The 26,634-nt window shown below is 37.5% G+C and overlaps 1 protein-coding gene across 1 annotated transcript; it reads left to right on the top strand.

Annotated features, from left to right (window-relative positions):
• The first annotated feature begins 671 nt into the window (after positions 1 to 671).
• On the top strand, positions 672 to 6,012 carry LOC132697601 (uncharacterized). The gene is made up of 4 exons (XM_060663156.1): positions 672 to 1,978; positions 2,039 to 3,453; positions 3,500 to 4,276; positions 4,385 to 6,012. Exons 1-4 carry the CDS (start codon positions 672 to 674, stop codon positions 6,010 to 6,012), a joined length of 5,127 nt encoding a protein of 1,708 aa, XP_060519139.1.
• The last annotated feature ends 20,622 nt before the right edge of the window (positions 6,013 to 26,634 follow it).

Genomic DNA, 26,634 nt, shown 5'->3' with positions numbered 1-26,634 from the left:
TTCTTCGATAAGGTAGTTTGCTTTTAATCACATACAGGTTGTCCCATTTTTTTTATATTGGTTCTATGTGTTACGTTATTATATCGCTTCTTTTGAGTCAACAATACTTTCGTTTTCGTTATTTTTATTTCCTTCTTTGAATTTAAATTGTATACAGGACGTCGCGATATCGTTCCCCGCGGTAAATGAGTATTTCGATTTAAATTTGCTAATGTTTTTGCATCTTTGGCTTTATAATTTTAAATTTAATTTTTTCAAAACCTACCGGATGTCTTTAAATTATTTCCTACGTAAAATCATGTGCGGGTTGCGTAACTCTGTTTTTACATAATCACACGTACTCCGATAAGATAGTTTGCTTCTAGTCACATACAGGGTGTCTCATTTTCTTTACATTGGTTCTATGTGTTACGTTATTATATCGTTTGTTTCGAGCGAACGATATTTTCGTTTTCGTTTTTTTTTATTTCCTTCTTTAAATTTAAATTGTATACAGAACGTCGCGATATCGTTCTGTTATTTTGACGGTTCTTATTAAATTTTAAATGTTCTAATTTTTTTTAACGTTTTTCTTTAAATATGTGTCGATTTATGCGTTCTTACACATTTTATCGTATAATTTATTCGCGTTTTTCTTTTTTTTATTCAGAAGTTTCTAGTCGAAAATAATAATGGAAAGCGAACAAATTAGAAGCGATCGATACGGACGGTATCGAGTGGCGGCCGGCGACGGGAATTGCTTGTTTCGTTCTATCGCCGTGGGATTGCACGGTAACGACCGGCAACATTTCCAGGTAAGATCGAACGCGGTCGCGGCGGCGGAAAACAATTGGAACGATCTAGCGGTTTGGACCGATTTTACAAATTTTGATGATTACAAAAATGTCATGTCAAAAAACGGCGAATGGGGTTCCGCCATGGAAGTTTTCGCACTTTCTTCGTTTTATAATAGGAGGTTTTTGATCATCGAAAATGGAAAAATTCTCTTAGATCAGGGAAGAATGGACGATACCAATCCGATTTTGTTAAGATACAGTGGACACAATCATTACGATTGTTATATCGAAATGCGGCGCAATTTCGATTTGTCTAGGTCAGGTGTGGAGGTCATGGACACTTTTGTCCGGGATTCCGTCGTCGAGAACGTAAGGGAATCGGAGCCGTCTGTCGTTGGCAAAGAATCGGTTGAAATTTGCGTCAATCCTACCAAGAGTCCTTTGGAGGAGACGATCACGATGTCAAAACAACACAACGAGGAGAAAGACGACGACGACGAAGACGATTTGGATTATATCGCGGAATCGGTGGCGGAAGCTTCGAGGCCGGTCATCCGCGGTAGAGTGGGTCGCGCTTGGCACCCTCTACCTCCGTTCCTCTCGCACAAGCGAGAGTGGCGTATTCGAAACGAGAGAATCAACAATTTTTATCAAAATGCCGTATATCACGAGGACGTTGATTTTGATTTAATCGAAACTCATTATCTAGGAAGGGAAAGGTGGTTTTGTCCATTTTGCGGGGCTGCTTTTTGGTTTTCCGAATTGTATCGAAAAACGGGTCGAAGCGAGTTATGTTGTTCTTCCGGTCGTAATGTCTTGGGCGAAGACGCGTTCTTTAAGAAACCGGTCGATTTGAACCTTCTCAAATTGTACGCCGGAGGAAAATTGAACGTAGACGAGTATGAATTAATGCGGCATTTTGGAAAATTTTCCAGGGCTTATAATAGCATTTTCGCTATGGCCCATCCCAGGGGCAATTACGCCGGTCTAGGGATGTACGGATCGGGCCGTCCGGCTACATCGACCGCGGTAATCAATCGTCAAGTGAGGTTTATGGCGGATTCGCATCGAACAGGAAATCGTCGTTTTAACGAGGCGCATCTTTATTTCATTGACGTATCGGAAAACACGGCCAATTTGCGAAGGTCTTTTTCCACCGTTTCGGGACAATTATCCGAGGACGTTGTCGATTCATTCGAATCGTATTTAAGACGGGAAAATCGATTATGTAAAATTTTTAAATGGGCAGGCTAATTATATAGGGAGGAGGTCGAAAACGCCGCCGTCAATAACAGGGAAGTTAGGGAAATTGTTTTCTGCGTTAATCCGCGGATCAAGGACGAACGAAACGGTCCACGTAAAGCGGGATACCACCGTAGGGGGATATCCGAAGCCGCGGCTCGCATCTCGGGACTTCAATTTCCGAGAAACGAAACGATCGCGGGTATTTACATCGGGGACAGGCCCCCTTGCTACTACGACGTGGAGTTTGTTCCAAGACCGTTGGAGGAGGACGCGGCTTTGCCGTATAGAGAGATTTCCGTTATCACGGCCACACTAGATCTAATGTTGTATCCTTTGGTTCATTTGCACGCGGAGAGTTCTTGGAACGAATCCGCCGACAAGGTCAACACGTTGAGACAATATTACAGATTTCGGTTGTTATCGGATATTCCGAGGACAAAGGGCGGTCGTTATTGGAATGTCTTGGATTTGGTAGGTAAATTGCGTTTACAATACATCATCGACGCCGACGTCAAAATCGAGTACAACGACGTTTCTTGGGCGGAAAAAAATCAAAAGGTATTACGATCCGATACCTACGATAGTTTGAAAAGGTTCTTGGAAATGCGGACGGCGGAAATAAATGAGGGAAATGAAGGTCTAGCTCGCGTACGTCCCGGTCGCATCATCATCTTACCGACTACGATTCCCGGTACCAGGCGGTACTACCACAACGGTTATCTAGACAGTTTGGCTTTGTGCGCGAAATTGAGAAGAGTTCCCACTTACCTTGTCACGTTCACGTCAAACAAAAATTGGCAAGAGGTAATCGACGAGATGAACCGCCGCGACAAATCCGTGTCCGACATAGGAAACTTTCCGGAGGTTTTGTGTCGCGTATTCGAACAAAAATTGAATGCCTTGATGCGAGATTTGACCGAGCGTCAAATCTTAGGGAAAATCGAAGGATACGTTGTCAGGGTAGAATTCCAAAAACGCGGCGCTCCGCACGCGCATATCCTTCTCTATTTGTCCAGAGAAGACGTTCCCGTTTCGGGAGAGGATGTGGATAGGGTCATTTATGCGAGATGGCCCGAACCTTCGGACGGTAACGGTTTCGAATCGCTTCGTCACTTGGTCAACACGTTCATGATACATAACAAGTGCGATATCGAACCGGAAAACGTCGAACAGGAAATCGACGACAATGACGAGGAGGAGGAACAAGAGGGGGAGATAGGTGTCGAAAATTCGAGGGTCAGAAGACCGCCTTGCTGGACCGTTGTCGATCGATGCCGGTGGAAATATCCGAAACAGCAAATATCGAGCACCGTTTTTAAGATCGAGAAGCAAATTCTTTACAGACGTCCTCCTTGTGTTTGCTTTTTTAACAGGCAACAAAATCGTTTCGTCGGCAACGAATTTGGAACTTTGCGTCGGAAACCCGATCCAGGTGTGTCGATACATTAACGCCTACGTCAATAAGGGGTTAGACGTAGCGAACATCCAATGCGTTGAGATGCAAGTGAATACGATCGATTGGAACGAGGCGGCGGCATTCCTTAAAATTAGATATATCGGACCGCACGAGGCGGTCTATCGCATCTTGGGAAATGGCATATTCCATATCAGTCACACAATCGAAAAGTTGCCCGTGCATTTGGAAGGAGAGGCTTGTGAAATTTACAGGGAAGGGGACGAGGTGGCCGTAGTCGAAAGGGGCGAGCGTTCTAAGCTCGTCGCTTGGTTCGAATTGAACGCGGCGGAGGAGGCGACGGGTCGGCGACGGTTCTACGTCGACATCGTCAAAACGCACTCTTGGCGGCAAGGTCGTTGGGTCGCCAAATCGCGACCCACCAGTTCTATAGGTCGTATGAGTCCGGTTTATCCGAGTCCGGGGAATATGGAGCGCTACTATCTACGAATGATTTTGGGCAACGTGACAGGTTTGATTTCGTTCGTGGACGCGAAAACCGTAAACGGCGTTTTATGTCCTTCGTATCAGGCCGCTTGCGTAGCGTTAAAATTGATCCCGGACGACGACGAAGAGGCGGACAAGATTTTAGATTGGATAGCGGATCGTCTTCGTCATCCGTTTTATTTAAGGGAAGCGTTCGCTCTAATTCTCTTGTACAATCCGTCGAAGAATCCCCGAACTTTATTTAAGAGATGGTGCAGGCGTATGTCCGCGGACGTGCATAGGATTCATATCGATTTAATCAGAGATATCGACGAAGAGGGCGCGGGCGACTTAAACGAAAGGATGCACGTGCTCCGTACGTGTCGGTATACGGTCCTTTGGAGTTTCGTAGATCGATTTCTGGTCGAATGCTCCACTTCGATGGAAAAAATTAATCTTCCTCGGGATTGGATTTCCGATTGAGTTTACGACGAGGAGGCGGAACAACTTTTGGACGAGGAAGAGGTTACGTTCGAGGAATTCGTTTTCGTTCCGAGACCGAATCAAAATTTGCATCTGATCGATCTCAACGATCAACAGCTGGGATTCGTTTACGAGTTTTTACAGTCTGTATGCAATCGTAACGGTATCGTTTTCGTTTTGACCGGCGAAGGGGGCACCAGCAAAACCGCGACCGTCAACGTTATTTTGGAAGAGGCGGAACTTCGCGCGTTACCGTACGTATCCGCGGCTTTTACGGGGATCGCGGCCACGTTAATCCGGAACGCGGCTACGATTCATTCTTCTTTCGGCATTCCTAGAGAAAGAGGCGTAGACGATACGCCGGTTTCTAATTTGGTGGGCGAGTCGGAGGCGGACGACGATATTCGAAACGCGAGACTCGTCGTGTTAGACGAGGTGTTTATGTTGGCGTCGTGGATGTTGGAAATGATCGATGCCGTGTGTCGGGAATACGGTCAATCGCGACGGCCGTTCGGTGGGAAAACCGTTATTCTTAGCGGCGATCCCAAGCAGTTGCTTCCCGTTGTCAAGGGTAGGCGAGCGGGAATGGCGTCCGTGTTCGAGTCCATCGTTTCGCATCCGGCATGGAGTACTTTTCAACTGTGCACGTTAACGGAAAACATGCGTGTTCATCCGCAAGAGATGGAATGGTCGAATTTCATCAGGAGAGTAGGCGACGGGGAAAGAATCGTTTCGGACAACGGACGCGAACCGATTTCCGATAACTGTCTGTTCGTTCCTTCCAAATTAATTGTCAAATCGCGCGAACAACTCGTCGACTTTGTTTACGGGGACGTCTTCGAATCGATGCTCGCTCTTCCCGGGACGAACGAGCGATTCTTGGAATTAGCCGAGCGATTGGCCCTCCGGTCGATCCTTTGTCCCGTGAACAGCGAGGTCGAGGAGTTGAACGAAATCATCTCAAAGATCTTCCCCGATTCGTCAGGATCGGAGAGGGTCTTTTTGGCGACCAATTCCTACGATAGACAGAGTAACGAGGATGGGGCCGACGATCACGAAATCGCCAATCCCCTCGCGACGGGAGTCACCAGTGAAATTATCGAAAGTTTAGATTTGTCGGGACTACCGCCACATCGGTTGACTTTGAAGATCGGTTCGGTGGTAGTCCTTTTGGTAAATCTTAACGTGCGGAGGGGTTTTTGTAACGGACAGGGAATGGAGATGGGCGATGACGTGATAGTCGGCCGCATCGTTTCCGGTCAATTTCAGGGCCGTAAATGTGTCATTATCAGAAAACAATTCGTTTTAGAGGAAAAAGAAACGCCATTGCTACCGGGCGGCGACACATTTTATAGAAAACAATTTCCGATTAAGTTGGCGCACGCAATTACTATCAACAAAGCGCAAGGACAGACTCTTTCGCGAGTCGGTTTGTGTCTCAACGTCCCGTGTTTTGCTCACGGTCAATTGTACGTCGCTTTGTCCAGAGTGCGTACTTGGCAGGATATTCGCATTTTTGTAAAGGAAAGTCGTAGACAGGGTCGTTTCTTTAAAGACGGTCGCAAAAATAATCCAGTTTTCACGCAGAATATCGTTTATAGGGCGTTTTTAGATAAAATCTTCAATTGAATTCGAAAATTTGCCACTTTTTACATTTTCGTTTCCATTTTACGACCCCATTTTCGTTCCGATTTTACGACACAACGATGACAGTTCACCGATAATAACTTGTAACCGAGGGCGACTTTTTACCGACGACGTCCTTTACCCAATATAGCCTTTTCACCCGATCGTGACTTTTTACCCAATTATGACGTTTACTCGATCACGACTTTTACCAAATAAAAATATTACATTTTCCAAAATTTTATTAAGTACACGAGTTCCAATATTTCCTGCCGCCGGTACGAACGATGACTTTTTCCCCATTAAAACTCTAACCCGACAAAGACGTTCACCCGATTGAGACTTTTACCCGATTATGACTTTAATCCCATCACGAGGGTCGAAATTATTCGTTACGTTCGATACCGCGGACAATCGAACGATAGAGAAAAATACGACGATAACCCGATTCGCGACACACTATCTCATAACGTAACTAATCCTTTTTTTTTTATGTTTCAGATCTACGAGACGTTCACAACCGGCCAAGGATTTTTTATTATCAATACTAATTTGTTATATTTCAGGCGACCTTCAAGGTTCTTTTTAGAACCGCCAAATCGTTTTTTAAAGAATTCGTTTTCGATAATAAATAAAAATGAAATAAATTTATTTTCCCTTTCCCATTCCTTTTTCCTTTAACGTCGAACGAAACGTTTCGAGACGAACGTTTCAAAAATACGTAATCACATATCTTAACATTTTTATTTCAATTTCAAAACGTTCTGAATCATGGTGATGTTCAATTCTAAATTTTGATCGGTTTTTTTATTAGTTTTAATTAGATATCAAACCGCCACCGAAGAGGTTCACGGTCTAGGCAATACGTCACTTTGGTCCATTTTGGTTAGTTTCGGTTATCGCTTTGGTGATGCCAACCACCACAAAGGCGGTTTACCGTTTAGACGGTCTATATACTTCACTTTGGTCCATTTTGGTTAGCTTCGGTTATGGAAGCGGTCTATATATAGAGACGACCTATATATGGGGCGGTCTGTATATAAAGGCGATCTGTACATGGAGGCGGTCTATAAATGGACTCGGTCTATATATGCAGGCGGTCTATATATGGAGCCGGTCCGCATATGGAAGCGGTTTACATATAGAGGCGGTTCATATACGAAGGCGGTCTGCATTTAGAGACCGTCCGTATATAATGGCGGTCAGTATATGGAGGCGGTTCGTATACGAAGGCGGTCTGTATATTGAAGCGGTCTGTATATCAAGGCGGTCTATATACAAAGGCGGTCTGTATTTGGAAGCGGTCCGTATATAAAGCCGGTGCGCATATGGAAGCGGTTTACATATAGAGGCGGTCTGTATATGGAGGCGGTCCGTATACAAAGGCGGTCTGTATTTGGAGACGTTCCGTATATAATGGCGGTCTGTATATGGAGGTGGTCCGTATATGGAGGCGATCAATATATGGAAGCGGTCTGTATATCGAGGCCGTCCGTATACGAAGACGGTCTGTATTTGGAGGCGGTCCGTATATAAAGGCGTTCCGTATATGAAGGCGATCCCTATATGGAAGCGGTCCGTATAGAGAGGCGGTCTGTATATGGAGGCGGTTCGTATACAAAGGCGGTCTGTATTTAGAGACGTTCCGTATATAATGGCGGTCTGTATATGAGGGTGGTCCGTATATGGAGGCGATCAATATATGGAAGCGGTCTGTATATCAAGGCGGTCCGTATATAAAGGCGTTCCGTATATGGAGGCGATCCCTATATGGAAGCGGTCCGTATATGGAGGCGGTCCGTATACGAAGGCGGTCTGTATTTAGAGACGGTCCGTATATAATGGCGGTCCGCATATGGAGGTGATCCGTATATGGAGACGATCAGTATATGGAGGCGGTCCGTATATCGAGGCGGTCCGTATACGAAGGCGGTCTGTATTTGGAGGCGGTCCGTATATAAAGGCGTTCCGTATATGGAGGCGATCCCTATATGGAAGCGGTCCGTATATGGAGGCGGTCCGTATACGAAGGCGGTCTGTATTTAGAGACGGTCCGTATATAATGGCGGTCCGCATATGGAGGTGATCCGTATATGGAGGTGATCCGTATATGGAGGCGATCAGTACATGGAGGCGTTCTGTATATCAAGGCGGTCCGTATACGAAGGCGGTCTGTATTTGGAGGCGGTCCGTATATAAAGGCGTTCCGTATATGGAGCCGGTCCGCATACGGAGGCGGTCCGTATACCGAGGCGATCCATATACGAAGGCGGTCCGCATACGGAAGCGGTCCGCATACAAAGGCGATCCGTATACGCAAATTCGAGGTGAAACCGCGAAAGGCTCATTAAATCAGTTAGGTTCCTTAGATCGTACCCACAATTACTTGGATAACTGTGGCAATTCTAGAGCTAATACATGCAAACAGAGGTCCGACCGGAGACGGAAGGAGTGCTTTTATTAGATCAAAACCAATCGGTGGCGGGTTCGCGCCCGACATCGTTAAACTTGGTGACTCTGAATAACTTTACGCTGATCGCACGGTCTCGCACCGGCGACGCATCTTTCAAATATCTGCCTTATCAACTGTCGATGGTAGGTTCTGCGCCTACCATGGTCGTAACCGGTAACGGGGACTCAGGGTTCGATTCCGGAGATTGAGCCTGAGAAACGGCTACCATATCCAAGGAGGGCAGCAGGCGCGCAAATTACCCACTCCCAGCACGGGGAGGTAGTGACGAAAAATAACGATACGGGACTCATCCGAGGCCCCGTAATCGGAATGAGTACACTCTAAACCCTTTAACGAGGATCAATTGGAATGCAAGTCTGGTGCCAGCAGCTGCGGTAATTCCAGCTCCAATAGCGTATATTAAAGTTGCTGCGGTTAAAAAGCTCGTAGTCGAATTTGTGTCTCGCGCCGCCGGTTCATCGTCCGCGGTGTTAACTGGCGTGCCGCGAGACGTCCTGCCGGTGGACTTAGCCCGTTCACGCGGGCGGTCCAACTCAATCCTGCCGCGGTGCTCTTCATTGAGTGTCGAGGTGCTCCGGCACGTTTACTTTGAACAAATTAGAGTGCTTAAAGCAGGCTAAAACTTCGCCTGAATATTTGTGGTCCATTCATGGAGTATGTGATGACGGCGTACAGCAAGGCTTCCACGGTAATATCAGTGGCCGGTCAAGTTTCTGAGAAGTGGCGGTTCGGTGGAAGTCCGTCAAGGCGATCCATTGTCACCGCTACTGTTTAAGGACAGATCCGTCATGATGCAGTTTGCCCTGCCTTGGCGGGTGGACTACGGAATAACGGCTGCCACGTCGAGCGGGAGCGGATCTTTTGAAAGCCCGACATCATCGCTAGCAAGGCTAGCCTCGCTGTCATAGTAGACGGCCAGGTGGTCTCACCGCCGCAGGAGCATCAAGCAACGGTTGCGAAATACGCTGGCAACAGTGCACTCATCACAGGTGTGTCCCAAAAACCTACACGTCTCGGAAGAGAAAACCTCCACCACCGCAGCGACCATTTCATGGAACGGGGTGTGGTGTCGAAAGTCCATAAACACACTTAATGTTCCGTGGAAACTTCCATCAGGGAGATATGGTTTGCAACGCGAAGAGCACCGCAGTTGCAGCGGTGACCGCATCTTCCCCTGGGACCTTGAAAATCCGTAGAAGTCATCTGCAGTTTCAATGTATATTTCAGTCTGCCAAGTTATGGAAATGCAGGTTTTGACTATAATCTACTCGAAATCAAGAGCGAAAAAAACCCAAATTTGTCCTAAAAAGAGGGGTTTTAAGATCATATCTGCTCTTCTAATGTATATTTGGGTGCATTAAGAGGCGAAGAAGCAGATTCTGACAGCGATTTTATCGAAATCGGCAACTATTTGATTTAGAAAGGGGTTTTACACCCATGACAGTCTAAGCTGATATTTGCAGTTTTGATGCGGTTTTAGATACGATATGAATCGAAGAAGCCGATTTTGACTGGAATCTGTTTAAAATGACAAAGAAAAACCTATTATCAATTCAAGGAAGTGAATTTTTAAGTAGTTATCTGCAGTTTTAATGTAGATTTCAGTTCGCTAAGTTATGAAAATGCATGTTTTGGCTATAATCTTCCGCAAATCAAGGGCGAAAACCAATTATTTGTCCCAAAAGAAGGTGTTTTAAGTATATATCTGCATTTCTAAGGTAGATTTGGGTACAATAAGAGGCGAAAAAGCAGATTCTGACTAAGATTTTATCGAAATCGGCAACTATTTGACTCAGAAAGGCGATGATGATGACCAGATGATGTAGGCGGCCCGGCCCGAAACACGGAGTCGCCATCCTCGGCCGGCGGCGACAGCGACGGGTCGGGCCTGCGGAGGCCGGTCGAACCGGACGGGAGAATGTGTCGGGTGGTCCGGCGCCTCCTTCTGCACGGCTTCTAACTGAGCTCGTAATACGCCGTAACTCTTGAGCTTACGGAGGTTTTTGATGGCGTCAACCGTACGGTGGAACCTATATGCTAGGTGTTTGTTCACCGCGGTTCCATCGTACTCGAGCTCAGCCAAGCAGATGGCGAACCTTTCCAGCTCCGAGATACGATCGGCCTTCCGTCGATCCGCCAGTTCTACACTCCTCTGATACGCCTCAGGATGGTCGCGGCTGCATATGCCGACAAAGGTCCGGAAGGCCCGGCCACATTCCGCGCATGCACTAGGGCCCTCTTCCACTGGGCCCCGGCAGTACCGTCTGCGATGTTGCGAAAGGCCAGCAGCCGTCAAGTATCTGCGGCCACACCCCTCGCAGGGGAAATTCCCTGGGAAGCAATACGACGCGCACGAAGTTGTTTGGCGGTTAACACCTGTGCTGTTGCGACATTCTACTGCAATAGTGAAGGGCTGGGGCGCATATTAGGTTTAGAAATGCTCCAAGATAGTGTAGATAAGGGGGTTGTCACTGTCTCCACAATCTGTCCCGAAATGCCCGAAACGCCCATCGGGAAAGCCACAGAACGCACACAACACGTTAAGACGACACACGCGACTATCCCGGATTCGATGGCGCAAGGGCCATGTCCACACTCGACGACCTCTCTCAAGAGAGGCATAGTTAAGTTACTCCCGCCGTTTACCCGCGCTGGATTGAATTTTTTCACTTTGACATTCAGAGCACTGGGCACAAATCACATTGCGTCAACATCACGTTAAGACCATCGCAATGCTTTGTTTTAATTAGACAGTCGGATTCCCCCGGTTCGTGCCAGTTCTGAGCTGACTGTTAAATAGCGGGCGAAGAGAACACCGGAAAACCGGAGTTTTCTTCGCCAAGCCCGATATGCCCCGATCCTTAGAGCCAATCCTTATCCCGAAGTTACGGATCCAATTTGCCGACTTCCCTTACCGACATTATTCTATCGACTAGAGGCTCTTCACCTTGGAGACCTGCTGCGAATATAGGTACGAACTGGCCCGACGTCTCCACGTGGCCATAACTTAGCGGAATGAAATTTACATTAAAACTACAGGTAACTTCACCAACTTCACACAAAATTCACTTTCTTGGATTGATAGTAGGTTTTTCCTTATCATTTTAAACAGATTCCAGTCAAAATCGGCTTCTTCGACTCATATCGTACATAAAACCGCATCAAAACTGCAAATATCAGTTTAAACTATCATTTTTTGATACAAACAGTTATATATTCATGTCAATATCTTTCAAATTCTAGTCAAAATCGGCGTCTTTGGGCATTTTAGTAACGAAAACCTTAATAAACTATTAGATTTCGACGTAAGGCAACCTTTCTGAGTCAAATAGTTGCCGATTTCGATAAAATCTTAGTCAGAATCTGCTTTTTCGCCTCTTATTGTACCCAAATCTACCTTAGAAATGCAGATATATACTTAAAACACCTTCTTTTGGGACAAATAATTGGTTTTCGCCCTTGATTTACGAAGATTATAGCCAAAACATGCATTTTCATAACTTAGCGAACTGAAATCTACATTAAAACTGCAGATAACTACTTAAAAATTCACTTCCTTGAATTGATAATAGGTTTTTCTTTGTCATTTTAAACAGATTCCAGTCAAAATCGGCTTCTTCGATTCATATCGTATCTAAAACCGCATCAAAACTGCAAATATCAGCTTAGACTATCATGGGTGTAAAACCCCTTTCTAAATCAAATAGTTGCCGATTTCGATAAAATCCCTGTCAGAATTTGGGTTTTTTCGCTCTTGATTTCGAGTAGATTATAGTCAAAACCTGCATTTCCATAACTTGGCAGACTGAAATATACATTGAAACTGCAGATGACTTCTACGGATTTTCAAGGTCCCAGGGGAAGATGCGGTCACCGCTGCAACTGCGGTGCTCTTCGCGTTGCAAACCATATCTCCCTGATGGAAGTTTCCACGGAACATTAAGTGTGTTCTGTGAAAACACGGCAATTCTAGATGTGGTCCATTCATGGAGTATGTGATGACGGCGTACAGCAAGGCTCCCACGGTAATATCAGTGGCCGGTCAAGTTTTTGAGAAGTGGCGGTTCGGTGGAGGTCCGTCAAGGCGATCCATTATCACCGCTACTGTTTAAGGACAGATCCGTCATGATGCAGTTTGCCCTGCCTTGGCGGGTGGACTACGGAATAACGGCTGCCACGTCGAGGGGGAGCGGATCTTTTGAAAGCCCGACATCATCGCTAGCAAGGCTAGCCTCGCTGTCATAGTAGACGGCCAGGTGGTCTCACCGCCGCAGGAGCATCAAGCAACGGTTGCGAAATACGCTGGCAACAGTGCACTCATCACAGGTGTGTCCCAAAAACCTACACGTCTCGGAAGAGAAAACCTCCACCACCGCAGCGACCATTTCATGGAACGGGGTGTGGTGTCGAAAGTCCATAAACACACTTAATGTTCCGTGGAAACTTCCATCAGGGAGATATGGTTTGCAACGCGAAGAGCACCGCAGTTGCAGCGGTGGCCGCATCTTCCCCTGGGACCTTGAAAATCCGTAGAAGTCATCTGCAGTTTCAATGTATATTTCAGTCTGCCAAGTTATGGAAATGCAGGTTTTGACTATAATCTACTCGAAATCAAGAGCGAAAAAAACCCAAATTTGTCCCAAAAAGAGGGGTTTTAAGATCATATCTGCTCTTCTAATGTAGATTTGGGTGCATTAAGAGGCGACGAAGCAGATTCTGACAGGGATTTTATCGAAATCGGCAACTATTTGATTTAGAAAGGGGTTTTACACCCATGATAGTCTAAGCTGATATTTGCAGTTTTGATGCGGTTTTAGATACGATATGAATCGAAGAAGCCGATTTTGACTGCATTCTGTTTAAAATGACAAAGAAAAACCTATTATCAATTCAAGGAAGTGAATTTTTAAGTAGTTATCTGCAGTTTTAATGTAGATTTCAGTTCGCTAAGTTATGAAAATGCATGTTTTGGCAATAATCTTCCGTAAATCAAGGGCGAAAACCAATTATTTGTCCCAAAAGAAGGTGTTTTAAGTATATATCTGCATTTCTAAGGTAGATTTGGGTACAATAAGAGGTGAAAAAGCAGAATCTGACTAAGATTTTATCGAAATCGGCAACTATTTGACTCAGAATGGTTGCCTTACGTCGAAATCTAATAGTTTATTAAGGTTTTCGTTACTAAAATGCCCAAATACGCCGATTTTGACTAGAATTTGAAAGATATTGACATGAATATATAACTGTTTGTATCAAAAAATGATAGTTTAAACTGATATTTGCAGTTTTGATGCGGTTTTAGGTACGATATGAGTCGAAGAAGCCGATTTTGACTGGAATCTGTTTAAAATGATAAGGAAAAACCTACTATCAATCCAAGAAAGTGAATTTTGTGTGAAGTTGGTGAAGTTACCTGTAGTTTTAATGTAAATTTCATTCCGCTAAGTTATGGCCACGTGGAGACGTCGGGCCAGTTCGTACCTATATCCGCAGCAGGTCTCCAAGGTGAAGAGCCTCTAGTCGATAGAATAATGTCGGTAAGGGAAGTCGGCAAATTGGATCCGTAACTTCGGGATAAGGATTGGCTCTAAGGATCGGGGCATGTCGGGCTTGGCGAGGAAGCGAGTTCCGGTTAACGAGCCGATCCGAACCCGGTCCCGAGCTTTGGCCTCCCGCGGAACCGCCTCGCTACGAGACCTGGAAAACTCCGGTTTTCCGGTGTTCTCTTCGCCCGCTATTTAACAGTCAGCTCAGAACTGGTACGAACCGGGGGAATCCGACTGTCTAATTAAAACAAAGCATTGCGATGGTCTTAACGTGATGTTGACGAAATGTGATTTGTGCCCAGTGCTCTGAATGTCAAAGTGAAAAAATTCAATCCAGCGCGGGTAAACGGCGGGAGTAACTTAACTATGCCTCTCTTGAGTATAGTTAGTCAGTCGGATGCAGGATTTGCAGGATTCCAATTGGAGTTCAACGAGCGAACGGATGATATCCCGGAATATAGTGTCATCACATTTTTCCATCCGTGAATCAATACGTGAGAATATATATATATATATATATATATATATATATATATATATATATATATATATATATATATATATAATATATCGTTGCAATTTATTATTTTCTTTGTAATATAAATTTTATTAGTAGCTGATAAGTATAACAGAAGTTTAGTTCGCTTGTTGTAGAGTCCATTGTATTAGTTATTTGTGTTATACTAGTTTCAAGAACATTTAAGCTGGTGTAAACTTGTTTTTTACCTTAAATTTATACTAAAAGAAAACCTACAGAAAATACATTATTAGGTACCTAAGCAACAGTAGTGGTTTCAAGATTATACTATTTTCCATGATTTTTTTTATTTCAGTATATTGATTAACTTGGTATTGTCATTTTATTTGCAGAACAAAAATATTAAAAACAAATGGATATAAAGATCTTTTTCTTTTACTTCTATTGGGCAAATCGACCAGAGTCACTCGGCCACTTACACAAATAGTTTGACACTTTCTTTATGATCCTGGAGGATGCCTTAATTAAAAGGGACTGGATAGATCCATCTCCTTCGAGGAGAGCAGAAACAACAATTAAACTTTATTCAAAAATCTTCGACCGATCATGAAAAACGGCTTCCCTCGCTTCCCCCGTGGACCATTCGGACCTATCTGGCCACCATACGGGCGTGGACAGGAAAAAACAGCGGGACCGACAATGAATAAACACTTATAACGTTCACTAGACACTTAGAACACTTAATCCATACAATGGAACCAATTTCTAGTATGTTGTGTGGTTATTTTTCTTTGTTTTTATTTATTGTATTATTTTGCTTATAGTGATATTACTTATGGAGCTTGTTTGTTGTTAGACTTCGCTTTTCTAACAATTCTTTTGAAAATTTTATGTCGAAGGCGCCGATCAAAGGACCACAGGTGTGAGTGATATGAATGTGATTGGGTAAGGTTCATTAGCGAAAAATTAATTTGATTTGTTTTTTGGTGCACGTGAGGAAATAAATTAGTAGAAATTCATTTTTGTTAATGTTTGCTTATTTGTTATATGCTATGTTATATCAGATAAATTGACAGTTGTACTAACTACTTGTTGATTTCAAAACCTGACAAGTTCGATTAAGATAAGAGGCAATATATTATTTAATTTGTTTCTGATAATGTGTTGTTAATTTTAATTAAAAATTGTAAATAATTGTTAAGAAAAGTTAAGTTTTTTTTGGCATTTGCAATAAATTTTTAATTTCAGTGTTATTAAATTGTTTTTTTTTACTTCATTTTATTAAGATTATTTCATAGATATAAAATAATTTTCTCAAATGTAATAAATTAATTATTACTTATTGTTTAATTATGCATTAATTTCTAATGATGTAAAAATGTAATATAAATAAAAAAGTCTTCCACCCCTTCCGGCTCTTCTTCCACCTCTTCCGGCTCTTGTTCCACCTCTTCCATTCCGGCCACCACTTCGTTGTCCTCTTTCCCCTCTCTTATACCAAATTCCTCCCTCTACTTTTTCGTTATCTTTTTTTTTTAATTGTTCAATTTCTACTTGTTGGATATTTGGATATTTTTTTTTAAATCTTCAATTTTATCTAGACGTTAAATAAAAAACAGTATATATAGTAAATAGAATATTGTCATTATATCTGGGCTTATTTCGCATAAAAAATTGTTATGCAGAAGTAAAAAGTTTCTTGCCATATCTCTTATTTATCTCGAAAAGTAATGGGAAGAATTTTATTAGTAGTTATTTAAACTAATTGTTATTGTATATATATTTTAGTAATAATAAACTCTTAATTTCTGCAATTTTTTGATTTTACTACTAATTAAATCTAAAAAATTAATTTTAATTAATTTTTTAGATTTAATAAAGATCTGTAATATTATTTTTATGAATTTTTTATTATTTAGAAATTTTTGAAAAAATATGTGTGTCTATATTAATTGAATTTACATTTAAATGAAAATTTAGAAAAGTGCTATAGTAGGTTATTTAATTTTCAATTAATATGATATTTACTTATTGTTTAATCATGAGGTTATTATTTTTCAATATTTTTTAAATGAATTATGTTGACGTTTTTTAAAACTATTTTGTTGAATTATTTTTTTGTTGATAACATATTTTTATTAAAATTGTAATACTTTAGCAATTTTCTTTTGAGTAATTTATCCAAGTGTTTAAGAAAATAAATAAAAAATAATACGGTAAATACGGTATTTTTATAATAAAATAATATATACTTATCATTTAAATTATCTTCTATTTCAATGGTCGGAATTGTCATGTTTTTGGATTGTTTAAATCTGTAGATAGCGATATTAATATGTTAAGATTCAAAATTCTGTTGTCTCAATATTTTAATAACAAATTTTACGAATAACACATTACAAAAATTTGTATATTAGATTTGTTCAGGCAGAATTTGTCGATTATTGATTATTAAACGTGAAAACTAGCTATTTATAAAAGACATTTTAAAATACCGAAGTAAATTATGATGGCATAAGTAGTCGTAAATGCTCGATGTTATTAGGTATAAGGAAATGTTTCATAAACAATAAAAAAATTCTTACCTCTTTGACACGATTTTTATAAATGTAGCCAATTTCGGTTTCGAAGAGTGCTTTGATATCATGACCAACTTTTAGAATTTAAATCAAATAAGCTGCCGCCAGTGAAAGTTTTATTAACCATTTTCTCTTCTCTGTTTAATAAATTTATTCATGGACCATATGCAATTGGGTGGTATTTTTTTAGAAGACATGACCTTTTAGAAATAAGATTAAGGGTTTTATACCAATTATATTTGCAGCAATTTATTTTGAATTAGGTGAAAAAGTATTCGGGAGGTTGCAAGAATAATTCTAAGAAAATGATTTTGTTTTTGGGGAGGTGCAATAAATCGGAAAACATTATGTTTTTAATGTGTTATTTAAAGCAAATTAAAAGAAATGGAAAATAATTTCGAAAAGTTTTATTTCGAACAATTATGAAAAAGACATGTCTAACGTTTGTTATGTTTTCATGTATGTTATTAATAAGCTATGAAATTGGACCGATCCGAATTGGAGGAAGAACATTAATTAGATCTATGGATTGACAATTTAGGTTGAAGGTTATATGAATCATGTTTGTATTCTTTTGGGTTTTATTTCAAAAGCTTTTAAATGAAACTTCCGGAATTGGAATGTGCTGTTATATTTGTTAAAATCACAACCGTACTTTAGAAATCGGATACTTAGTAGTCTTTAAGTTACCTTTTAGTTTTCAGTATTGTATTAGGTCAGGGTGAAATTTAAACCTTATTGGCAACTTTTGCGGAGGTAATTTGCATGTTTTAGTTTCGTTTTATGGAAAAATTTTACAATATTTATATTTTAGAGTCAGTACTTAATTTATGGTACATTCATCCCTTTTAAGTATAGATTGTGTTTAGCTCTTTGGTAAGATAGTGTTTTAATGGATTTTATTGTGTGTTAATTTATTTTTGTTTTTTATTGTTTAGGTTATAGTATTATCACTTGTGGAGCGTGTTTGTTGTTAGACTTCGCTTTTCTAACAATTCTTTCGAAAAATTATATGTGGAAGGCGAGGATAAAAGAAAGACAAATGTAAGGGAAATTCGGGATATCAGGATAAGGCTATTTAGTTTAAGGGATATGAATGTGATAGGGAGGAAAGATTCATTAGCGAATATTTAATTTGATTTTTTTTGGTGCACGTAAATTAGTAGAAATTCATTGTTGTTAATGTTTGTTTATTTATTATATTCTTTTTGTTGAGGCTAAAATTCAATTTATTGTATGAGATTAGTTGACAGTTATATTGCTTGTTGATTTCAAAACCAGACAAGATCAATTAAGATAAAAGCCAATGTCTTGTTATTTAATAAAATAATTTGTTTATTATGAAGATTGTGAATTAATAAAAATTTATTGGTAAATTTGTTTTAAGTGTTTCTGATAATGTACCGTCAATTTTAATTAAAAGTTGTAAAGTATTATTAAAATAAGTCAATTGTTTTAGGTATTTGGAATATCTTTTTAATTTCCGTTTTATTAAATTGCTTTTTTTTTTACTTTATTAGTTTGTTAAAATTATTTCATAGATATGAAATAATTTTCTGAAAAGGAATGAATTAATTATTGCTTATTGATTAATTTAATATAAATAAAAGATATTTACTGTTATTTAATACAATTGTAATTTTTTCCTCTGGGTCCTCTTTTACTTCCTCGTCCACCTCTTGTCATTCTTCTTCCACCTTTCTCCATTCTGATTTAATTTATGTTATATTAGACTTTTCATCATATTTGGTATTAGGATATTTGGTAAGATAGCATTGTAATCGGTCCATTGTAATATCCCAATTGGAAAATAATTTTCTTTTTATAATTTACAATAACTCAAAAAGAATTTTTAAAAATTTAAAGAAAAATTAAAATTATTGTGGGTTACTCAGAGTATATTACATTTAATAATGTTAATAAATATTTAATTATTTTTATTGTTGTATATATAATTTGCATTTACTATATAACTATAACATATTTAATCCTAAACGGTTTAAAAACATATTTGTTGAATTTACACATTAATTTAATATTAAAGAGTTTTATTATTAACAATTTTTTACTAGTTTATTAAGGTCAACAAAATGTTATTTCTATTATATTGCAAATTAAATATATACAATCAAAAATATATAAATGTTTAAAAATTAAATATTGCACATTCCAAACAAAAATATAGTCTGTTAAAAAAAGTAAATTTTTCATTTGATTTAATGCATAGGTATTGGACTACTATAAGGTTAATTATTATTTTGTGTTTTTTTTTTCAAAAAAAAAATATTAAAAATTTTGAAATAATGCATTTTTATTTGGAATGTAGTTGTATACTATTTTTTTTTTAATGTATTACTATATTACAGTAAATATATTTGCAATTTTGAATGATATTAAAAAAAAATATACAAAGGATTTAAGAAAAGTCAGTACTAAAATTCGGACAATCTCTGAAGATTAAGTTAAATGAGTAAATAATTATAATAATAAAGCTGTCTTATTTCTTCGGTATCGTAGCATAAACAGCAACATTGATTTTGGTTCAGTATGCGAATTGATTTAAGCGCATTAGTTTCTACTAAAATCTTTCTTGATTAATACTAAAAAAAAACAATAATATTTTAAAAACCATTTGATAATATAACTGATTAATTACAAAATAATTTAAAAAGTGTGTAATGATTGTTAAAGATTTGATAGTGATAAATAATATATTTTGCAGTTACGTACATAAAATACAATAAAAAATATAATTAAAATATATCTGTAAAGAAGTAGTGATATTAAATGAAATGAGTAGTAATACCTCAATAAAAAAAATTTCTTGAATTTTTACCAAATTTTTAATTTTATTATGATTTAAATTTTTGTTTCTTATTCATTTTAAAACATGTTATATAAATATAAATCGTAAATTGATAAATGTTCAACTATTCAACATTTTGATTAGTACTTTTAATTTTAAATTTTTAAATGTTTGTTTTTGAAATGAAAGTATTTTATGGACTTATTTTTTAAAAAAAGCTTGATATAGACTAACTTTTTAGAGGTTAGTTAGTAATTAGTTAAAAGTAAAAGAAAAAAATTGGTAAGTTTTCAAAATTATTAGTTATAGATTTAGTTATGGCAATTTTTAATTACAAACATTTAGAATTTAATTGATGGAATAAATTTATCAATTAACGCATCATCAATTAGGCATTCCGACGACCTATCAAATGAAATTCAACAGTAAATAAAGAAAGTAAATAAAATTTGTTTATATTTGCGTAAAAAAGCAAAACTGTGTTATTTTATTAAATGATCTTATTTTCTGTTTGTTGAATGTATTTAAATGTTTTATAAACTATAAAATTTTTGATTTTACAATTTACAAAACCCTTTCTGTCACGCAGCTAGTTGAGGCCACTTTCCCCTTGTTGTTGAGAAGTCCACTTCATTTATTACAAAAGAGTGTTTTTCCCCTTCCTCCATGTTTGTGATATTTTTGGTTTGTCACATGTTTATTAGATAATTACCAAATAGTTGTCTTTGTTGTGAATGCCATTTTTGTTGGGTAGCAAATTGTTTTTATTAAAGACAACAACTTAAAGTTGGATGCAGTTATTGTGCCAGATCATTGGGCATACCAGTTATGATTTTAATTGTCAAAAGCCTTCTCTATCGCTGAAATTTATTCCCTGCTAACAGAAAAATGTATTTTGGAATTTGAATTAATTCAGAATATGATTTTCCTACATACAACTCAATAAAAATAAGGAAAACATCAAATAACTTATAATATTCGTGTTGATGAGTGGTGAAACTCCATTAATTGAATAGTCTAGACTATCCATGTTTAAAGCAAATGGAAGTAAACCATCTACTAATTGTAGTTTCGTCAAATGTTATGTTGATGATGTCAAAAATTCTTTAGGATGCATTTGATCTAATTAAAATATTGTAACATCCCAATTTGCTAAATTAAATTTGTGGATTAATTAAAAAGAAAATAATATACTTATAATTGATTTCCTTGGTAATATACTAAATAATACATAATATACTATTAATAATACATTAAAATATTATTTTTAACCTTGCCGTATACTGATTTAGATGCTCGAGTTCTTCTAATAGTTTATTTCTTAGTTTTACTATCCAGAATGTTCTCCGTCGGTTTAGCAGTTATTGTGCTTGTGATATTTATTATTCTTCGGTAATATTTTGTACATTATCCTGTTTATATACATATTTTGGAGTAAAACTTGTTGCAATCTTAGTTTTGCCATTGTTTACGGCAATTATACGTCATGTTAACAAATGTCATGGGTTTCGTTACTGGCGCAGTTGCCAGGCTGTGGAATATTCTTTAAAGTTTGTAGTGGAGGATAATAATTTGTTGCTAAAATTAATTCTTTTTCAGTTTTTGGATAATTTACCTCAATAGTCAATGGTCTTTATTTCCTGTTAAGTGTTAGGTTTTGCTCCACATTCTTGATTATTGAAATTGACTGCGCCTGGATACATTGATTTGCCGGTTGTTTGCCATTATGCCTTGAGTTTACTACCACCTGTGATCGTGAATGTGATGGAGTGAGATGTGCAATGGGACGACTGTATGAGTGTTGGATAAGAATGTTTTAACCATCTGTGTTCGTGGTGGTGGATTCTGCATGTGAAAAAAATTGATTTTGACAAAAGATTTTTAGTTTCCGTACCGTTTGAATTGGTTGTGCGGTATAATTAAATTTTTCGGTGTGATTTTAGTGATTTTTATATACGCCAAAGATTGATCGAATAGACTTTTATAACGATATATTGATTATATCTTTGAATGTTTTTGGATTTATTTTCATGCCGGTTGTCCACATAACTTTCAGGGTTGAATATTTATCACGCATTATGCCTATTTGTTGATGCATTTGCACGTAAACTTCGATTAACACTTACACAGGTTTTTCTCCTTTTTTCCAACAGTCAATCAATCAAAGCTGTGGTATTGGATACAGGCGGATGCTTAATTCAATAACGTCAGTAATTTTCTAAATTTATTTAATATTGGTATTAAATATCTACATTCATCATTTTTATATCAATTTAATCACTAGATTATACAAATGATAAATTGAACATATTTTTTTTTTACTTAATGACGTTAAATGTTTTCAAAAATTATTGGACGTCATATTTTAGCTATTGTGTTGGAGCAACTAGCGATGACGCTGCCTTATGCTTCGATTAAATCGAGAGCATAATTTATTTTCCAGACTCCTTCACGCCTACATCTGAACCGGTCATCCCATGGCAATCGGGAATATTGTATGATAGTTGTCATAATTCTTATATAATTAATAATCAGTATAATAAATAACTGAATTAGTTAATGATCATTAAACAAGTACTTCAAAATGTAATGAAATGTACGATTTAAAGAAAATATCATAACTATATATTCCCGGGCCACCTGAAGTAAAACTCGTTAGGATATAATGTTGACTTTATTACATCAAATTGATATTATATAAAAAATCATGAAAAAAATTGATAAGATTTATTTTTTGTTAAAAATTAAAGTCGTTTATATATGTGACAACGGTGTACTCCCCGCCCATTAATAGTGACTCTGGATACGGGCATATGCGTTTTAACAAGGTAAAACACTGTTTTGCTTGAATTTGTGCCCTTTGGTGAAATTCTGTTTTATTTAGTTCACCATATGAAGTAAAATTTATTATAGTAGATGTAAGTATATATCTACGTATTATTTATAGAATATTTTAATAGGTATATGTTATTTTGCTATCAATATTGATTGCAAATAGTTGAGAATTTTACCTATTATATAAACTGTACTTGAAAACGTTTGTAAACATTATTAAAATTAGTTATGGCTTTTATTTCAATTAAATCAAGCATTTAAATAAATTTATGCATTTTTGCAAATTCCAATTAATATAAAATCCGGAAATTTGTTTGTTCAGATGATTTTTCATCGCTGCAGTATAACCATTTGTTATTTAACTGCCTCGTAATAGCAACGCAGTAAACTCAGATTATATTCTCATTGTTCAACTTCAGTTAATTTAAAGTTTGGTTTGAATATAACGTTGTAAATAATTACTATATTTAATTCCGTATTTGATGTTATCGAAACATCTGGAATTTGATTTGTTTCAAGTTGCTAAAATATAATAATTGTAAAATATATAAAAATTAAATATTTTGCAAGATAATTATCAATGAGCATTCTAAAGTGGTGTTTATTAAACCAAGTTTAAGTTGCTTGGCAAATTTGTTTAAAAATTATGCACATATAAAAATGATGCACATTTAATTAAATTTTGCAAGATTTTTATTGTGAAAACTTTTGTTAAATTGAAACGATTTATGAAATTGTCATTTACTTGCAATAACTTGAAAATTTATTATTTTGCAAGTATTGAACATTTTTGGAAATATTTAAATAGTAAACGATAGCAATAACATACCGTCGAAGAAATACATAAATATGAAATTTGTCAACCGTAATCTAATATAATGTGTCATATAATACAAATTTTAATGTATTTTTTCCAATATTAAAATATCTTTAAGGGTGTTGCCGAAATGTGTTTGCTCAGCCAAATTTGAATCGTTGCAATATAACCAGTTACCGTTTGGCTGTCTCGTAATGGCAATATAATGGCCAGATGTTATATTTTCTCCGTAATGTAATATTACGGAGGAAGTTTTGAAAATAGAATTTTGGATGACGACTCTTTCATTATTAAAGTTGGTGAATGTCGTACTAATTTTTTCAAAGTGATTAGCAATTAGTTGCGTTCTTTGAAGCGTTATAATTAAATATTTGTGAACTTCAGTGAATTTGAAGTTAGTTTGTAAGTAATTTTGCGGGCAGTTGGGACATACAATGTCAGAAAATCTTGCTTCACTCATCCTATTAAAATCGATTGATTCGTAGGAACCTTCAGGAAAATATAAAGTTAAAATTTTATGGTAAGTTGCTTCACCCTGCTCTTCCACTAAACAATTACTACAAAATCTTACACTTGAATGCTGTTGGAAAACGATATAATAACTAAAGTCAATATCCAACCAGCTTAAAAGCGCGAGTAAAAACTCATTTGCGTCCTGCTGCTGATTCTGAATAAATAAATTTCCGACGCAGCGACGTAGTTCAACAACATTGTTCATTGTTTTGTTCATAATTTTATAAAGAGATTTATTAATTGCAGTGTCATTTTTTGAAATTGAATTACGAAATTCTTGCAATGCGAGCAAACATTGAACACTGGAATTTGCGTAACAGGACACGTGATCATTATTTATTAATTTCGGATTTACAAAATTGTGTTCCCTTGATTGCGATTCGTCGTTAATTGTAATAACGGATATGTCACTAGAATCAGATGACATATTTATAAAATTTCTTTCTGGCGAAGACGGACTAATCTGCTGGTTAGTGTAAAGATTATAAATGAAGTTACTTATAATTGAATTGCATACTTGCTCGATGCAGGTATGGGCAACATAATCTTTATAGATATTAATCGCAATGGTGTTATGGTAACAGTAGACGGTTTGGAATATATTAGCTATTATAGTTGGGAAATTGCTAAAACACCAATCTATATGGGTATTTCCTTTGGTCGTTGGAACGTTACTTTTTAAGGCTGGTGTAAAATTATTCCTTTTTATTCATTCGAATAATAAATTATTGTTTGCTAAAAACAGGTCGCAATTGAAATCGCCTATTATCAAACGCTTTTCGTGTTTGATATCGGTAAAAATGCGTTCCAATATATTTACTGTTAACACTTTGACCTCGTCATTAATTTCAAATAATATAGCTTGAAACACAATGGAGTTTATTTCATTTGTATATTCGTTTGTTATTTTAACATTATCCTTTCCAGTCTTTCGGTAGCACAAAATTCCATAGGGTTTGCGCATTATATTGTTGCAGATTTTCCCGAAACAGGTAAAGTTTCCAACATCGATGCTGTTTCTACAAACACCAAAATGTCGGCGTTTTTGAACACTGGGTTATTTACCGCAAATTTTTTGTTTTTGTTGAAACTTTGGATGTTTTGATAAGCTAACGTAACCTTATCATTATCACAAAAATATTGTTTGGCGTACGTTGTAATTAATGTTTTATTCTCTTTTAAATTCCTCAATTCTGTAAACGTTATGTCGGTTGCGAGAGGTTCAGAGGGCGCTTTGAAATCACCAAAAATATACAAACCTTGTAACGAAGTCGCCCGACTGCAAGCCACATAAAGCGAGCTCCGGTTCATATTTTTTAGAATATGTACCGCAATATGTTTATAAGTTGCTCCTTGACTTTTATGAACAGTAATGCCTTCCGCTTGAAGAATGGGGTATTGTGACCTTCCACATAAATATTACTTCCTTTTTTCACTTTTATCGCTCTAGCAGTCTTAAGAATTGGAGTCCAACTGTTTGGTAACTTTTGAGCTTTAATAACTTTTTCATATTGTTTTCGTACATGTTGGCCGACTTTTGAATCGTAAAATTCCATCCATAACCTAATAGGTGTAGTGGTGTTATCGTAATCAATTTTTCTTAAAATTCCCGTCGCGCCATTAACAATACCGTCTTGAGTATTAATATTCACCGTGATCATATATTTGGCATCGATCTGTAGTGTCAATGTATGTATAAGACCAAAACTTTCGGATTTTTTTAGTCCGGGAGCGTGATTTAGAAAGGTTTGTCGCAATTGCTCTGAACATGCACCTTTCACTACATCTTTTGCAATTGATATAGCTCGCTCAGTTGTATAGGTTGCTAGTTTTTTTAAATTTAAATTGTATGCGTCAACTTCGTCGTTACTTCTAAACAAATGTATTGTCATTTCTGGTAGTTTCGTTACCTTTCATTTGCCTGAACTTTATTAATTTAATGTCTTCGTTTGACATATATCCTAAGCCCATGTTATTTAAAGCGATTGCGAATGTTTTATCTTCTCTTTGGCGCATAATTTCCGTAAGTTCGAAATATTTAAATTTATCCCATAAATATGTACCACATATTGGGGCAAATATATAGTTTGTAAAATGAGAGAATATCCACTTGTCTCCAACTGGGGGTAATTCTTTTAAATCTTCAAATAGAAGTATCGAGATTCCACCAAATTCAGTATCGCTTTGGAAAATTTGCTTTAGTCTTTGATCGACATGATGTAGCATTCTTGCACCCACCATGGAAAACTCGTCCACGATGATCAACTTTAGGTTGATCAGTGTAGTGTGAATACTGTTTAAAGTGTCTGCGTTTAAAGGTATTATGTCAATAACTGACTGATTTACTGGTAAAACAAAGGAAGAGTGTAGTGTCAAACCTCAAATTAAAAACGCGGCTTTGCCAGTCGGTGCAGTAAGTAAAATTTTTATTTAATTTGGATCATTGCCTGGTTGGGAGTTGAAATATCTCAGAAGTGCTTGATGGATAGCTTTTATGAGACGACTTTTTCCCACACCAGCCCCTCCGCAAACGATATTATACATTTTATTATTATCACTAGTTTCCTTTAAAACATGA

The sequence above is a fragment of the Cylas formicarius genome, unplaced genomic scaffold, assembly GCF_029955315.1.
Source record: "Cylas formicarius isolate icCylForm1 unplaced genomic scaffold, icCylForm1.1 PGA_scaffold_25__1_contigs__length_1324815, whole genome shotgun sequence".
NCBI classification, from domain to species: domain Eukaryota; kingdom Metazoa; phylum Arthropoda; class Insecta; order Coleoptera; family Brentidae; genus Cylas; species Cylas formicarius.
This window is presented reverse-complemented; position numbering and strand designations above follow the sequence as displayed.